This window comes from Centroberyx affinis, unplaced genomic scaffold, assembly GCF_046629955.1.
Source record: "Centroberyx affinis isolate AG114_WGS23_722 - 3 ecotype Tasmania unplaced genomic scaffold, CSIRO-AGI_Caff_v1 ptg004101l_1, whole genome shotgun sequence".
Taxonomy (NCBI): Eukaryota; Metazoa; Chordata; class Actinopteri; order Beryciformes; family Berycidae; genus Centroberyx; species Centroberyx affinis.
This window is the reverse complement of record NW_027281880.1, coordinates 157,766-176,120: the sequence shown is the minus strand read 5'-3', so window position 1 is coordinate 176,120 and position 18,355 is coordinate 157,766. Positions and strand designations below refer to the sequence as shown.

The 18,355-nt window shown below is 41.5% G+C and overlaps 1 protein-coding gene across 1 annotated transcript; it reads left to right on the top strand.

Moving 5' to 3' along the window:
• Positions 1-1,390: 1,390 nt before the first annotated feature.
• On the top strand, positions 1,391-17,738 carry LOC139663716 (tumor necrosis factor receptor superfamily member 11B-like; the record flags this gene model as incomplete). Its single annotated transcript, XM_071542435.1, has 5 exons — positions 1,391-1,678; positions 2,850-2,994; positions 13,320-13,535; positions 15,867-16,091; positions 17,344-17,738. Coding segments are annotated over 5 exons (1,269 nt in total), but the record flags the coding sequence as incomplete, so codon positions are not given.
• Positions 17,739-18,355: the final 617 nt, after the last annotated feature.

Below are 18,355 nucleotides of genomic sequence, written 5' to 3'. Positions count from 1 at the left end.
CTCCCTTCACTGACCTGCGGACCCACTGCCACGGCTTAGGGAATCAAATGAAGCAGGGATGCAGTTTATATCTGCATAATATTGGCAAGATTGAAGCATTTTATTTTGTTAAGAATCTCCGCTGAAGTTGAAAATAGTCAAGATGCTGATATAAGATGCCAGAAGTGCAATAAGATCGTTTTGATCCTCAAATCATCAAGACTAATAATTAGAGTTGGGACGATATGCTTATCTCACAATACGATTCGATAAGCGATATGAGGTTCACGATGCAATACAACCACGATACGATGTAATAAATAAAAGTCCAATGACAATAAAGTCTGACTGCAGAATTCTGTTTATTTCTGAGCCACAAATCTTTCTAGCGATGCCATTGGCTTGCGAGAATGTAAACAACAATTTAAAAATGTCATTATAAAGTGACAATAATATAATTTGGATGGAGAGCTTGTGAAACTGTGATGGTCAAGAGTCTCATTTGTGATTACTACAGCAGAATAAAATGGAGTTAATATCGCGATTCATTTTTCTGCCCCATGATACGTATCGTCACATTTTTATATCGCGATATATTGAATTTCGATATATATCGTCACATCCCTACTCATAATTGTGATTATTGTCATAGTTTAGCCATAATCATGCAGCCCTAGAATTACACATAGGCAACGTTTTGAGGCAACGCTTAGGGGCAATATTGCCTTCTGAAAGCATGGGGATGAAGCACTGTCGGCCGTAATTGTTTGAAAGTTTGTCCATCTACAGCAGCGGTTCTCAACGTGGGGTCCGGGGACCACCAGGGGTCCTTGAGGGGGTTCCAGGGGGTCCCCAGCAAATTGATGAATTGTTAATCTTCACCATTATTTCATTTACAAGAAGTTAACACAATTGGAGAATGTAGAAGAATGACTGTTTTGATCATAGTTTCTCTGTTATCTCTCTACCTACAATACAGATAGTCAGGGAATTCTGGACAAAATCATATCTATCCAAGAGACAAATTCTCATCAAACGGGGGTCCGTGGCCCTAATGTGGACTAAATTACGGGTCATTGATATGGAAAAGGTTGAGAATCACTGATCTACAGTATATCACCACAAAACTTTGCCTGTATCTCTGTGTTTCTCCTCTTTCTCTGACTCCCAATAACGGCTTAGTAAGCGCAAAGGAAACCACTTTTAAGACTGTGTCGACCTGGAGCTTCAGACTTTACAGCCATGACCTATTTTTCCTCCTCTATTTTTACTGGAACGGGCGGGCCGTTTGAATGCTCCAAAAGGTTGAAATATTTCACCCTTTAGCAAAAGAGATGGATTTTCAATTGTCCCCAAAGTATATGTTAACCGTGGCTCGTTTCCATGGACACAGGACCTACGGTAACTAAAGTCAGTGAAGGTTTTCGTGTCTAAAAACCCGCGTCTCTCTCTCTCTCTCTCTCTCTTGCAGCTCTTCACGGCGTCTCTCTCCTGGGCCTTCCAGCAGCAGGCGGCGGCGCCCAAGTACCAGCACCGCGACCCCGTGACCTCCGACCTCCTGCTGTGCGACCAGTGCCCCCCCGGCACCGCCGTCGAGCGGCACTGCACCGCCGACTCGCCCACCGAGTGCCGGCCCTGCCCCGAGAGGCATTTCGCCGAAAGCTGGCACTGGGGCGACACGTGCCAGTACTGCACCTCGGTACGCTCGTGTGGTCCTCTCATTATTTCGTTATCTTTGGCTTTCTCTTCTACGATGCGGTGTGTGTGCGTATTAAACCCCTATTAAACCCCCCTCTAGGTATGTGTACTAAGGAAGAGTTTTCACATGTGCACTGCAGGTTGTAGAAGGCCACAAACGGCGAAAATGTCAGCGTTCATTTCACTCCGAGAGTGTAAAAAAAAAAAACCGACGCCAGTGTTTGTACAAGTCGGCTCCCATCAGAGTTAATGAAACACTTTTAGTTTGTTTTGACCAGCTGCCACGGAGCCGTATCAGCTCTGCGAGTGGACAAACAGCTCTCCAATCAGCGCTTGTCAACTCCAATAATTGTCGCTGAAAAATCAACACTCGCTGAAAAATCTAGACTTGCCGTGCGCAGCTCACGGTTGTGCTGTTCTCAGTTGCCTGTTAGAGCCGGAGGAATCATGCATACAATTAGGGCTGCAACTAAAGATTATTTTCATTTTGGCGATTAATCTGTCGATTGTTTTCTCGATTAATCGATTAGTTTGGTCTATAAAATGTCAGAAAATGGTGAAAAATGTTGATCAGTGTTTCCCAAAGCCCAAGATGACGTCCTCAAATTTCAACCCAAAGATATTCAGTTTACTGTCATACAGGAGTAAAGAAACCAGAAAATATTCACATTTAAGAAGCTGGAATCAGAGAATTTTGACTTATTTTTCATAAAAAATTACTCAAACCGATTAATCGATTATCAAAATAGTTGGTGATTAATTTAATAGTTGACTACTAATCGATTAATTGTTGCAGCTCTACATACAATGATGAAAGTATTCCACCGAACCGAAGTGCGTCTCAGCCTTTGTGGATTGTTGCTCCATTGCACGTGTTGTGGCTAAAAAAGACATTACAGAGAAATTATGTAATATTATCATTGGCTCTGTATATGACAGCATGTCCTCACCTATGGGTTTTCATATTACTCTTCTAGACTGTCCTGTGTGTCGTTTTTCTAGGCAGACAGCTAGTAAAGCAGCAGCATAACACCCATGACCTGTTTTACATCATATCATTATTGTAAATTGGATGTGTTCTGTTTTCCATCTCCTTGATGTTGTTTAGGTGTGTGAGGATCAACTCAGTAGGTTTTTAATGTGTTTGTGTGTGTTGTGTCTGTTGTGTGTAGGTGTGTAAGGAGAGACAGCTGGTGAAGCAGCACTGCAACAGCACTCATGATCAGCTGTGTGAGTGCGCTCCAGGCTTCCACCTAGTGGTGGAGTTCTGCATCAAACACACAACCTGCTCGCCGGGCCATGGAGTGGCAGCTCTGGGTAAGACTGACAGTGACATTACCATGATGACTACAATTACAGTCAATATAAAGATTAAAATGAGAATTAAAAAAAAAAAAAAAAGATTTAAATTAATATTACTTTATTGGCAGTAGTAGTTGCAATCTTATTTCATTGTGTGTGTTTTTTAGTCATGACACACTATATAAATGCCTAAAGCTGCATTCATATTGTGGCTTAAAAAAGCCATACTGGTTGGTATCATGGGATGTCAGTCAGCTACAACGGCAATCTGCAACTATAGAAGCCCTCTCGTTGCCAAGGTGATTTTGCTCAAGACAAAGTTTGACCACTCCATGTACACTGATACAATAAAAATAGTTAAATAGTATTGTGTGATGTTCATTTTCAATATTTGATTCAAATTGAAAATGTCTAATAGGTTATATTCTGCCTAGATATTTACATATGGTTCCCATTGTAAGTGAATAAGAAGCCAAAGCAGAGAAGTGAAATAGCCCAGCCAAACCAAAATATGCTGCTATCCTGCACTCCAAAATGAACAGTCAGCTCAAGAAAGCTCTTGCTTACTCACTGCTCAATCTACCGTCCAGTTAGAGAAGAAGACAAGAAGAGCAGGTGCACAAATACATGTGCACGTATCCATTTTGCTATTTGAACATCCTTTTTTCGTCATCATGGTAGAAGGTAAAAGTTGGGAAAATCGACAACTTGCATCTGCAGAGTTGGGCAGAGTTTGTTAATCATTCCCCCACTGAAACAAATGAACATCCAGTTAACCGTCTACAGCATATGGCCATAATGTGAATGCAGCATAAACTGTTACTTGGTTCAGTGATGATGCTATTAGTTCACACTTTCATGTTCTTTGTAGTTGCAATGCAGAACATTCATATATGTTGTGAATATCATACTGTTATTGTCCATAATATGGAAAACATTGTGATATGAAACAATTAATCAGTTCAATCATACATTTGAGAAAGGTGCAGTGTGTGTATGTGTGTGTGTGTGTGTGTGTATGTGTGTGTGTGTGTGTGTTTACACTACATGGTATATGTATGTGTATGTTATTCTTTTTTTTTTAGCATTTTCATTAGAAACGCATCACTGTCTCTGAAATCTGTAGCCTTTCATTCTCCTTTTTCCTCTTTTTTCCTCTTTTCTTTCGGTTTCATCCCTCTCTCTGCTCTCTCTCTCTCTCTCCCTGTCTGTCTCTCTGTCTCTTTCTTTGTTTCTGTGAATCAGAACCTGTTCCAGACCCAGATTAGTCTTTTCCCAAAAGAGGCATTTTCTGGCTGAGGACACACACACACACACACACACACACACACACACACACACACACACACACACACGCAGCTGCAGACTAGCATCGCTGTTGAGAATATATTTAGTATTGAATATGCACATTTGCAAGGACATCTTTCATCTTTTTCCATCTGTCTCTGTCTTTCTTTCACACACACACACACACACACACAGGCAGAATGCGGTTTGAGGTTTCCTGGAGATGTCATAGTTTGACGAACGGAACTAGATCATGGGCAATAGTCTCCTTGTTAACTGGATAGGCCTGGGATTTCCTCTTAGTCTCTGTCTCTGGAAGATAGAAGACACATTATGTACACATCAGGAACAGAGTGAATGGTTGTTCTACTATGGTGACTTTGTGGGTCAGTCAGTCTGTGTGTGTGTGTGTGTGTGTGTGTGTGTTTGTGTGTGTGTGAGACAACCTTTCTGTAATTCCTTACCTTGCCTGCTCTGTATGGTGGCAGTGTCTTCTCATCAGTGTTTGATGCTTGCTAGTTCCAGACCAAAAATCATTTCAGCTCTGAGAAGGTCAGGACCACAGAACTTAAAATGGTAGGAGACCGGGGGCAATTGTAACATTCTTTACATTTTCCCTAATAACTCACAGATGACTTCAAGTACAGCAGTCATCCTTTGATATAAGAAACATATATATGTGCACTAATTAGTAATACAATTGATATATTTTCACTGAGAAGGACAAGAATATTGAATTCAAGGCAAGAAGTCATAGTGTTACAATTGCCACCTTGGTGGGGGCAATTGTAACACTTGAAACACTGTATCTCAAATAAAAGGACACCTCAAAATAATCACATTACTGCTAGTATCTAGTAATGCTACTTAAGATAGATTTTTTTTTTTTATGGTACGAATTCTATTAGATGTCAGACATTGTATGCAATCAAAGCAAAAGTCTAGGCCTATTTCTATTTTTGCAGAAGGCTAGGCAGCTATTCTAATGGTAACTAAATTTTAATTATTTTAAATTAGTTAAAAATATATTTCACTCGAATATATTGATTAGCTGATGAGTCAAGAACAGTCTTTAACCAAATACGTTAATGAAAGGGTCATTTCTGTGCTTAATTGACAATGAAAGGAACTTTGCTTTTGCAGAAACATGTAATATTCACATCTGTTGATATATAATATTGCTTTAACACATATAAAAATGAATTAATAGTCTATGTTCATTTTCTAATAGAGAAGTATGTCAACACAGACAGACAGGGTGCTTAGCTACATTTGGGCATGTGGCTTGGGGGGCAACTCTGTTACAATTGCCCCCAATCTTGCAGTCATGATAAAATCTTGTATGCTAGCTAGCAGCTACTATACTGTAGACAGCAGAAGAAAAATACTGTACATCCAAAAAGTAACTTTCATATCTCAAAATCAGTTTTTTGCTGAAAATTTCTCCTGAGGTGAAGTGATCCTGATTCTTTTCCTCAGGCAGAGAGAGAATCCTACTGAGTATGTGCACAGTAAGTGTCATCACTCTAGCTTGTTTCTGATAGGAGGAATTGAGTGTGTTACAATTGCCCCCTGTTACAATTGCCCCCGGTCTCCCCTAATTACAAAATTTGAAGGGTTTGTTGCTATGGTGATGACACAAGTCTGGGCATTAAAGTAAAGTGTGTCGCACTTGCTTGAGAACTGTGCAGATGTGTCTGTGAGCAAACTCAAACTCAACTGAAAGCTAACGTTAGCACTGAGGTTAACGTAGCTTTATCAAATATTGTGCTCCTCTCACTAGCTCTTATAGTCAAAATCAGCATATTAGCATAATGAAACAGGGACCTTTAACTTAATATAGCTCCTTAAATGCTATAAATGAATGTAGCTTAGCCTACCTTTAGTGGAGCAGAAAAGTTAGTGTTCGCTAACTTCAAACAGCTAACAGACATCAGCAGAAACACCTCCATTAACTGTGCACAGTCGCAAATATGCCTACTATGCTTTTGGAACATTGTTTGGTTGCAGTAACAGATTAAGTCACTGGGTGGCGCTCCTTGTTTTTACTGAGACTTGAGTTACAGCAACAGGTTGAGTACTACTCCCAGTCTATCTCCCAACGAGTAGCTTGTCTCTTCAGTCATTTGGTACGTGTTAAACTATATCAATCTACATGTATGTTGAGAGATTAGTGCCGTAGAGACCAGGCATTGTATGGTTGTCAAGTATAGGTGAATAAAGTGGTACATGTGTGAAATCCCAATACTGACGTCGTCTGGCTCTGTCATGCTATCCTGGAGCAGTCTACTTCCCTAAAGCTAATGTAAGCTAAGACACGACCCAGTGTGTTACAGTGTCAAAACTTAAAGAGGCAGCAGCAGCTTGTAAAAGAGCTCCACCTAGTGGAGGCATGACTGACAACTAAATTCAGCTGCAATGCCTGTTTCCCACGACTTTAGTCTTGCTGTAAAACCTTGGTTTATACAGAAGCTAGCCCAACAGTATGGCCATCACTCCGACCGTCCATAAACGTTGATTTGAATGGGAAAGACCGTTCTATCCATTCAAGTTCTGCGGTCAACCAGTCAATCTTAGTACCAAGTCTGTGTTTGGTTTGTTCCGGTCTACATTATATCCACCATTTCCAATGCCAGAAAGTTTCAAAGAGTGATGCATCTCGCTTTCCGCTCATTCTCGACCACATGACAGCTCTCCTATCAGTTCATCACTTCAGTTGACATGTATTGCTCAGCCAGACATGGACTAGAAGATAACTGGTTGTATTGTAATGTTTTTTTTTTTGTAGATTTGGGTCACAGCTTTCTAAGAATCTTACAAGCCATGTCTTCTTTGTGAATGTGCTAGTTTCAGTTTGACTAAACTCATAGGAAACTGTGGTAGATCATTAGTTCGTTTTGTCCGGGCACGCTGTGTGACACTATCATAAGCTATCCATTTGTTTTCATCCAAATTGTAATACATCATTAAGTAGAGAAACTGACTCAGAGAATTAGATAAATTGTAGGGAGAGAACAAGTAGGTTTTAATGGGTCTTGGTCTGAGGAGAAAAAGATTCTTTACTCAATTCAGGTTACTGGATTAAAGGGTTTTCAAGAATTTCTGAATTAGCAAGTTTTGTCAGCGTACAACATGATGTGGAATGGAGAGTCATGAGATTCAAAGTCATGAAGTGGTTGTGGAAACAGAAGTCATTTTCAGATTGGACTTGATATTTTCCATTAGCTGTTTTACTGTGTTTTTCTGTGTGCATTGTGTGTCAGATGAACCACAGTCATGAATATTTGTTGATCTTGAATTAAATCATCTTCAAAGGTTAGCGTTGACATTTTCCCTTTGATTCCAAACCTTACTTCCTCACAGTATACGGGTGTGTCTGTCAGTTTTATTTTGACTGAACTGTGTTGGGTTTAATTTAAGGTTTTTTTTTTTCCGTAGATACCCTTCCTCCTGGTTCCTCTTACCATGGAGGTGTAGCCCATGCTGTCTGTAAAAGATTATAATAAATCATTGATAGACTTTTCTCTGGAAAAGCTCACATCTTCAGTCAGGTTTAGGACTTTTCCCTTGAATTCTCATAAGTCCCTGCTTCCTCATTGCATGCAGGTGTATCAGCTGGTGTTGGTTTCAATGACACAGCTGGTAGTCAGGAACAGATATAGTGGAATGTCTGTATAGATTGGAGTTTGTGAAGTATGTGTTTGTCTGGAAACATCAAATCATCTTCAAGTAGCCATGAAGAGAATGACATGGCATTTTCCATGAAGTGCTTCTCCTACAGTATGAGTTGAGTTTGATTGGATTAAACTGGATTGAAACTTTTAATGCAGTTAGTTATCAGTTCATTTTGTCTCTACAATGGCATTCCTTAAGCCTGGCTCCCTCTTGGAATGCACTTACGCAGGGCTTGACTTGCTTTAACAGACACAAACTCAAATACGTTATCCATTACGGAGATGTCTTTGTAGATATAGCATGGGACAACTGAATTAACCAGAAGTTATGAATATCTGTGGCTTTATGTTGAAATATGTCTTCCCCTGGGCTAACTTTCACAACTGTGGCATGGTGTTTTCCACAAATTCCTACTGGTCTTTTCTCTTTTGTCCTTACTACTGAGTGACACTATATGTCTATAACTGAAATTAGCCAGAGTCCTGGAGGTTTATACATAATTTTAATGCATGCGTCAAAATGTAGACAAGACCTTTCTTTCACAAAGAAAGAAGATTAGAATGTAGATAGAATGTATATCTCTGTAGAGTACGTTTGCATAGACAGTAAAAATCCGACTATTGGCCTTATTCTAAATAAGACAATATTCCGATTTAGTGGTTTACCTGGGTTACTTATAGAACTATTCCATTCATATTCCCGTTTATATGCTACAGAGCAAAGTCCGATTAACAGGACAAAGGAAAATCAGTGGAGACACGGACAGTTTAAGACTTTATTGAAGGTGCAGATAGACTTGCAAATAGAATCCTGAGCATGATGACAGTTTCAGCCTCACCCCAAAAATGTTGGCACTTCTTTTTTCTGGTGTCAGTCATCTAGTCTATGTCTATGTCTAAAATGTCCTTCAATAATGCCACTAAAATCAGAATACTCTACACATGTCTTAATGCGATGCTGCTTACTCCGACTATGACCTTATTTGGGTTGATCAGAAAATGGTGTTTACATGGCAGTTTCTTATCCAGACTATTGTCTTCATCGGGTTCATATCGGATTATTGCTGTCCATGTAAACGTAGTCAATGAGTGTCTCCAAAACTGTTTAGAAATACACAAGTAACGTATTGTCTTTGGGAGCGTATCTATGTTCCCAGGGTCCTAAGTTCCCAGGGTCCTATGTTCCCCAGTTCAATATTCTGTTAACACACATTAACCCTCCTATTGTGTTCGGGTCAAATTTGACCCGTTTCAAGTTAAAATATTTCATAAATATTATCCAGTTTTTTTTATTGGAACAAGGCTTCAAAACAGCTATATAACCACAACAAAACCAATGGTTATCATTTTATTTGATTATTATTTGATCTAACCCTAACCCTACACACAACCAACCTAACCCTAACCCTAGAACTGGGGAACATAGTTACCCTGGGAACATAGGACCCTGGGAGAGCACATATGTAGAACTGGGGAACATAGGACCCTGGGAACATAGGACCCTTTGTCATGTTCCCATTATTTGCCATATAAATCTTGGGAACATAGGACCCTGGGAACATAGGAATGACTCCTTGTCTTTCATTGCGTAACGCTCTGAAAACGCAAGGTAATCTGCAATGGTGTTCGCTACAGAAGTCACAAAGGTTTAAGACATTTTTCATGAACTTTCTTCTAGAACAGGGTCTAAAACACATAACAATGAGTCGGTTATTCAGTGGATATATTGCAATTTTTTTTAAGAAATACACTTATTGTTCAGTTTGACAAGTAAATTGAACCTGGAGCAGTTTGTGATTCAGTGCCTCGCTTCGGCAATGAACCACGAACGCCAAACAATGAAGGGAGGGTGACACTGTACTTTGAATGAATTCTCCGTGAGACCAGTAAACAGAGTCGGACATTTAGGATCTCGGAGTCTAGGATCCAACTGCTGCAAAGATGAGACATTTTCCATGACTTCTTTGTCCACATGGGGTTGTTTTCTGCCCCCTGCGGTCCTGACACGACGCAAACATTTTCCAGAAATTCCTCGCGGACGTACATCTGAGGTCTGACTCAAGAGCTGCATGAAGCTGCGCGGACATGAACCAGCATTTCAGGGGATTCCCCTCCCTGAAGCGGAGGGTCACATTATGTAATGTCCTGAGCTGTGGTTTAGACTTTAAAAACCACAGGATGTCAGATACTGTAGCCCGTCATTCAGTACCACCACAAGTCACTTCTTTTATGTTGGCTCCACTTTTCTTTCCCTTGATCTCCTGATTTTTGATTTGATTCTCTCTCTCTTTCTCTCTCTCTCTCTCTCTCTCTCTCTCTCTCTCTCCCTCTCTCTCTCTCTCTCTCTCGCTCTCTCTCTCTCTCTCCCTCTCAGAATGTTACTCAACATTCGCTTTAACACAATAGCAGGAGAGTTGAAATCTGCCTAGGTGACCTCTCTGTGTCAGTATTGGTTAGGGATGACATTGGAAGACAGTGGATTCTGTTTACAATTATTGGATATGTATACCTTATGAACTACAAAGGAGTGAATGCATGAATGAATGAACAAATGAATAAACAAGCAATTGATCAATTAGTGATTTCCTTTTTAGAGACTTTTTGTTTTATCTGTGCAACCCATTTTAGGCTTTATTGTGTGAGAAGTTGACCCAGTAGAACACTTCTGCTGTTAATAGGAAGACTTATCATTGAGAACCAGAACAAATCTAATTCTCATCATAGCAAAGTGCCAATATGCTGACTGCATTTTGGGGAAATTCTGACAAAGAAAGATCAATATCTGCATATGCATCCGCATTACTGTAAAAGGTTGAATCATTCTCAAGCGAATGTGACGCCTGTCAGCGGTGGTCAAGGGAACATTTGTGCTTACTTGCACTATGCATATTAGCTGGTGCATTACGGTAATATATGCTGTAGTGAAGTATGCTATAGTAAAAGGCATGTTCTCAAGAAAAAACATGCCGTGTCATGGATCGCGGGGAAATTAATGAAAGGTTAAATCTGATATGAGTGCCGCTCTGCCTCCTACGCACTCTCACTTCTACCCTAGAGATAAAAATAAAATAAGGAAGTGGTTACAGCAGCAGTTCCACTGCATGCACTCCATGTGTCATTCAGGCAGCACGCTGTATGGGAGAAGTTGTTTTGGAATCCTGTCATGGTCTAATGAGAACTGTCAGATATCATAATAACTTGACAAAATGTAATAACAACAGCACTGGAAATAGGTTGGAAATGTTATAAAATCTGTGAATGTGATAAATTGCCCGATAACTGATGATGCAATAATCATAATGACTAATGATGTAATATCTGTCTATCTATCTAGTTATTACATTCTTCTTGCATATGAAAATATAGTACATCTATTATTAAGTAATGGCCGCCTGTTATGTAATGTTATGTGATGTGATGCATCCAAGAATTTATCACATTAACCGGTTTTATTACATATTTGACCCATTTTGGGGCTTTTATTTTCTTACAATTTGACAAGTTATTACATAATCAGTTGCTGCGTATGATATTTTAGACATAAGCTTGGCAGGATTTCATTCTTATATACAGTTGCACCCATTTGAACAGAACATCACATGTACTGAGATAAAGAGATTTCAGTGCTGTACAAGACTTTGGCAATACTACAGTATAGTGATCTGTTCTCCTCTGTCTGTTATGTGACATTTTTTGTCTGATACATGCGATGGTCATTGTACTTGTGTCATGCTGTAGTCACTATAACCATTTTTTTTTTTTGTCTGATTCATGTGATGGTCATAGTACTTGTGTCATGCTGTAGTCACTATGATATTTTATTTGACGTGAAAAAAAAAAGATATACCAACTGAAAAGGTCTTTCCGCTGAAGAAATAGATTTTCCAGCCCACTTCTGTCTAAACGTCTGAGTCAACTTTTGTGTCGGTTCATGTCACATGTTGCGGTAATAGTACGCATCTCATGTTCTGTGCCTGGGCAAGTCACCATGGTAATTTCAAACATTATGAAACGAGATATAGCAGCTCTGTCGCTCTCGGTGTCATTTCTTGTTCTAGGCGCCTTCGTCACATGCTGCTGTGGTTGTAGTTCTTGGAACCGCGGCATCCTGATTTCTGTTTAATCAGCTGTTTGGTGCATACAGGGTCAGTTGTCCACACACTGAAAATGAAGATGTGGAAGTTATCTGTTCAGTTGGCCGTTTTCTCTTTGTTTTAACATGCGTCACACATAGAACACAGAAATTTACCAAAAATAGTCCTGTGGCAATCATATTCATGGCAATATTGAAAACAACTTTATTTATTTATTTTCTTTTAAAATCAGTTAAGTTCCTTCATTCCTGATTAAAAGGTGCTAAATGACACATAACCAATAACAAATCATTACTGGCTTGTTACCTCCATATTAGTATTTTTGTGTCCTCTCAAGTAAAGTATTGCATCACCCTACCCTATAGTAACTAATGGTAAGGTAATCATGCATTAACCATTCAGTATGATGCACTACTTTACTTGAATTTATTTAGCACCTTTTAATTTACCTTTCACCTTTTAATTTACCTTACTATCACCTTTCATTTAGCACCTTTTAATCAGGAATGATTCATGAAGTGGTCATTATGCAGATTCACAGATATCCAGGAGCTATTCATTAGATTCTGGTTCATTAACATGGCATCTAACAGTCTGTTCTTGAAGCAATATTCCACTTTTAACATGGAGGTTATTTGTCACAAAACCAGAATATAAACTAATGACCAAGATCAGATGCAGCTAGACGAGTTTGTAGCATTAGGATTTTTACTTCCCGTTCATTTGAATGAAACCACGAAAATAGACTGAAAACTGCCATTTAACACGTTGTTGACTACACAGTTGCAGATTCAACCTGCAACTGTGATTTTCAACTGACTGTTGGTCCAACATTTTAGAACATCATTTCACCAAATAGCATTTTTATTGATGGAAGAGAACATAGTGGAGGGATACCATTTAGGAGAGATCGTTCCTGGTTGGGAGACCAGATCTACTTTTATTTTTAAATACAAATTTTAGTGTAAAGCAAGAATAGAAATGCAAAAGGACCCAGGATCTGTTGTTGAATCTGTTCACCAACGTGTTAAATGTCAGTTTTCAGTCTGTTTTCATGGCCTCGTTCAAATGAATGGGAAGTAAAAATCTGAATGCTACAAACTCGTCCAGCTGCATCTGATCTTGCTGATTAGTTTATATTCTGGTTTTCATGGTGGTCAAGAGCTGAATAACTCTCATGTTAAAACTAAGTGGAATATTGCTTTAAGTAACTTGATTCAGAATTATTCAGGAACTCCTTGTGAATTACGCTTTAACTAGCAGCTTATGTGTGTATCCCTTCCAGGCACGCCGGAGAGTGACACGGTGTGTGAGCGTTGTCCGCCTGGTCATTTCTCCAGCGGCGGCTCCTCCACAGAGCCGTGTCTCCCCCACACGAACTGCACCGATCTGGGCCTGAAGACGCTGAGGCAGGGCACCTCCACTGTGGACAGCCTCTGTGGCCCTCAGGACAAGAACCTAGTGCTGGAGTGCTCCCAACACCACACACAGTGCCACACCGGTGAGTCCACATACACTGTGCAACACATATACAGATGTAGGGTCACGGTTTTTCCATGCTTGCTGCATTGCAAGAGGAATCCTATGGAAGATTGCAGGACTAACGCAGGGTGGAATCAGGGTCGAGACATTTCTATTATTGCGAACAGTGTATACACAGTTCACACACACACACTCATGTGATGATGTGCTCAAGCAAACCTCAACTGTCAACAACTCGACATCAGTCAGTACTTGATTATTTCAAACACTCCAGACATTTTCTCTCGCTGGAGACGGGGGATTTCCTCGGTCAGGTCCGTTGTTCGCATTCCATTCTTCTTCCAGATTCTTGCGTGTCTGGAGGGCCGAGCGAGGGAGAGCGGACAGAGGAGAGGCTGCAGGGTGGAATGGGATGTTTATGGTGCTGCTGTCATAATGGGCCAGGATGGATCAATTACGTTTTAACTGTCACATCCTCAAACTGCAATAACAGAGGAAACTGACTCAAGGGGCAATGAGACAAGAGACACGCTGGTTAGGCTTTATTACTCAGAATTGCAACATGACAGATGCTGACAATTAAGTGGGGAAGCCTCAAATATGACGCTGAATTCCCATCGCCTGACAAACCACAGTCTATTGTAGAACATACCCTCTACACCCACACACACATACACACAAACAAGTATAGACCGTGTCCCTCTGGGAGGGTGATGCTCTCCTCAAACATTCATTCACAAATTGCCTTCTAGCGGGCTACACAACCGCAGATTGTCTGCAGCGAATCCTGGAACAGTTTAACAGTTTTTTTTTTTAAACTAAAATTGTGAAATTGAAAGCAGTTGGGGATACCGAGTCAGAGCGTGATTTGGAGAAACCGCGGGGATGTCAGTGTCAATTACAGAACAACCCACACTTACATCATACAGACATCAGAGGAACAAGCCCGATATCCTTTTCACATTAGAACGCCGATCGGTATTCATACTACACCGAGATGGATTTCGCAAAACATTTGTTCTTCATTTCTGATGTCTCCCTGTGACAACAGCCACAGTGCTGCCAGTCAGTAACACTTAACCCACTGGTCCTTGATGGTTCATTATCACTGCTTGGAAAATAAAAGTTAAAAAAATATATATATATATTATATAGTATATTGCACCATACAAGTATTGCACAAGGATAACCATTGCACATAGCCCTAGCCAAAACCATCAGATTCTATGTTTTGGAATGTCCCTCTCATTTAACAGTCTAATTGCTGAAGGAACAAAGGACTTGCTAAACCTGGTTGTTCTTATTTTCCTTTGCAGAATCCTACCTTTTCCCCGATAGCTTAGTTGGAACCTGTTGTGTAGAGGGTGAGCAGGGTCACTGAGGATGTGCTCAGCCTTACTCAGAATGAGGTCTTCACATAACTGGGCAGCTGACATCTGGTCACACCCAGTGACTCTACTCGCCATCTTGATCATGCACTGCAACTTATCTTGGTCTTGGTTGCGCATGTTACCAAACACACAAATCAGGCCAAAGGACAGGATGCTCTGAAGGACAGCCTTGTAAAACAGTTGCAAGACATAACGATTACAACTGTTCAGTTTTCGTAAGAAAAACGTTTGCTGTTTTTTGACCTTCACAGTAGCACATTCGGGGCAAATAACTGGTGGTAGGTTTGTTTGGGATAGTTTTAATGAGAAAGCTCTATGTACTTGGGCGTGTAGTGATGTGACTGTGATGTGATTGGACCAGTATGGTGCATTGGTTCACATTCATTATAGAAAATATACAAGTTTATCTTTTTATCTTAAGTTTCCGTCCTGTTTAATGTAGAACTGTGCCTGCTTGACCTGGGGCCTCTAGCGGGATAATCTGGGCCTGCTCAGCCACATCAGCACAGTTCGGGTCAGCACATTCTAATACAAGCTCAGCCCTATCTGATTCAGTTCAGCTCAGCTCTGATTGATTTAGTGCACAGATGGGTTCAGTTTGGTTTGGCTAGTCAGTGTCAAGCAGACCACTGTCACTGCTGGCTTTGTCAGCAGGGAACAGAGAGAGAGAGAGGAAGTCTTGTTTCTGCTGTGGTCTAGTTACAAACCAAAAGGCTGCACACACACACACACACAGACAGATCCAGACATATAATAGGCTGATGCGACTCCTTGGAGACCGAACCATGTAATCAGTGGAGATTTGTCATTCGGAATCTAGTCTAAACACCACCTGTGTCCCATCAAGTGAACCACAAGTGACAGAAATCTGGATAGAACCGGCCTGGTCCAGGTGCGCCAAGATGGGACCATCTAAGCGCTGATGTCCCTATCCGTCTCTCTCTCTCTCCTGATTCCAGATGTGACCCTGTGCGAGGAGGCGGTCTTCCAGTCTCTAGCCTCGCTGCGGCTGTCCTCGGTGCCCCTGGAGCGGCTGCTGGACAGCCTCCCGGGGCAGAGGGTGGACCGCAAGAGCCTGGAGAGGCTGAAGAAGGCCTGCACCCCCCAGCAGCAGGTCCTCCAGCTGCTGCGGCTGTGGAGGGAGCAGAACAAAGACCAGGACAAGCTGCACGGCATCATACAAGGTCAGGAGATGGACTTATTAATCCACGTATCTGTTCATTTGTTCCGTGAAACAGTGTGTTCTTCTCAATATGAAAGCCTCTGCCCAAAATGTAAACTTTTATCGCTTTCGGGGGAGCTCAGATTTCTTTCAAGAGAGCTCATCTGTACCCCGGCTCCCCCACTATCCAAATCCAGGGGTGGACTTAGAGTTTTGGGGGCCCTAGGCAAAGGCAAACATGGAGCCCCCTGAATCCCAACATTCACCCTTTTCAATCCACCTTTTCTGTACTTTACCTTCAAGCTGAGGCTGAGCTTGGAGGCAGTGGTAATATTACTAGCAGCAATGCTAGTAACAGCTGATTCTTTGATGAAAAAAAAAGCTAAAAGCTATGCTAAATGTTCTTTACATCTCTCGCAGAAAATGAGCTTCAAGTCAAGAGGGAATATTACACTAGAAGTTAAGGAATTAGTTATGGAATGTCCCATTACCACTATAGCCTGACTCAGTGGGGGGATGGCCATGACTCAAGACTGAAATTTTTTTATTGTAACAAAGAGGGGCTTTTTTTCTTTTGTTTCTTTTAAACTGATACAACATCTACTATATCAGTTCTATTATGTTTTTTTGTGGGGCCCTCTGGCTGCTGGGGCCTAAGGCAGTCGTCAACCACTGCCTGATAAGACCACCCCTGTCCAAACCCCATATGTACCCCAGCTCCCCCGCTATCCAAACCCAGGGGTGGACTTAGAGTTTTGGGAGCCCTAGGCAAAGGCAAACATGGGGCTCCCTGAATCCCGACATTCACCCTTTTCAATCCACCCTTTCTATACATTACCTTCCAGTTGAGGTAATATTACTAGCAGCAATGCTAGCAACAGCTGATTCTTTGATGAAAAAAAGCTTTGCTAAATGTTCTTTACATCTCTTGCAGAAAATGGTGCAGTGGCAAAACAAAATAAGGTTCAAGTCAAGAGACAATATTCTGCTAGAAGTTAAGTGGAATATCCCATTACCACTATAGCCTGACTCAGTGGGGGGTGGCCATGACTCAAGATTGACGTTTTTTTATTGTAACAAAAAGAGGGGTTTTTAGGAGGTCAGTTCCTTTTAAACTGGCGGGAAATATTTGAATATGAGTTCTATTCTTGTCTTTTGCGGGGCCGTCTGGCTGCTGGGGCCCAAGGTAGTCACCTACCTTTGCCTAATGGTAAGACGCCCCCGTCCAAACCCTGTATGTGTGTGCCGTTAAAGCATGTCCGCTGTCCCCGCAGGCGTGAACCACTGCGAGAGGAAGGTGTCCCGCTGCGCCGGCCTGAAGAACCTGACCCTGGACGACCTCCTGAAAGTCACCAACAGCCTGCCGGGGGTCCGGGTCAGCCAGGAGGACGTCCGGGCCGTGGCCTCGTCCTGCCCGCCCCGGCAGCACATCCTGCAGCTCCTTCACCTGTGGAAGACGGCCAACTACGACCTGGACCTGGCCAAAGCTCTGTCCCACAGCCTGAGGGTGCTGCGCAGCCAGGGGGCGCCGCGCGCTCTGCTGAAAGCCCTGAAGAAGATCAGCCGCGTCGTCGGAACCGCCACGGCGCACAAGATGTACGAGAAGATGTTCGTCAATATGCTGCAGGACGAGTCGTGTTTGAAGACGCATAAGCCATACAATGAATAGGGTTCGGGCGGGGAGGGGAATACGAACGCATTCTGAACACACACATAAAAAGAAACACAGATGCACACACATAGCAAGGCGGGGGATAAATGTATGCGAAAGAGCAAACAGACATGGGTCAAATGATAATGTCAGATCATAGTCGATTCATTTAACATATCATCAAAAGATATCAAGCTATTAAATACTTAATGCCTGGAGGTTTTTTTGTCCAAATGTATCAAAAGGCCGTGATGAGAAGGGACATTCTTGTGTACAGGAATGAATGTGTTGAGTAGCCTAATATGTGACAACAGAGTGGGTGCTAATTGCTTCATTCCCACTATCTGCCTCGAGTGATAAAATCTAATAAGGGAACAATAAAGCTCACACACGTTTGCATACTCCAGGCAGGCTGAAACAAGAACTAAAAAAATGTTTCCTGGGAACTGTTTGACCGGAGTCTGTGAAAAATGAAAAAAAAACTATTTAAGATGTACATAGGACACTATTTTATGGGAGAAGGGCAGGCGGACGTTGTGTTGTTATTGTTGCTTTCTCGCTGTTTGAGAGGAAGGATTTGGTTTCATAATGAAATGTTTTCTACAGTTTTCCTTTGTTTATTCGTTGGTTTGATT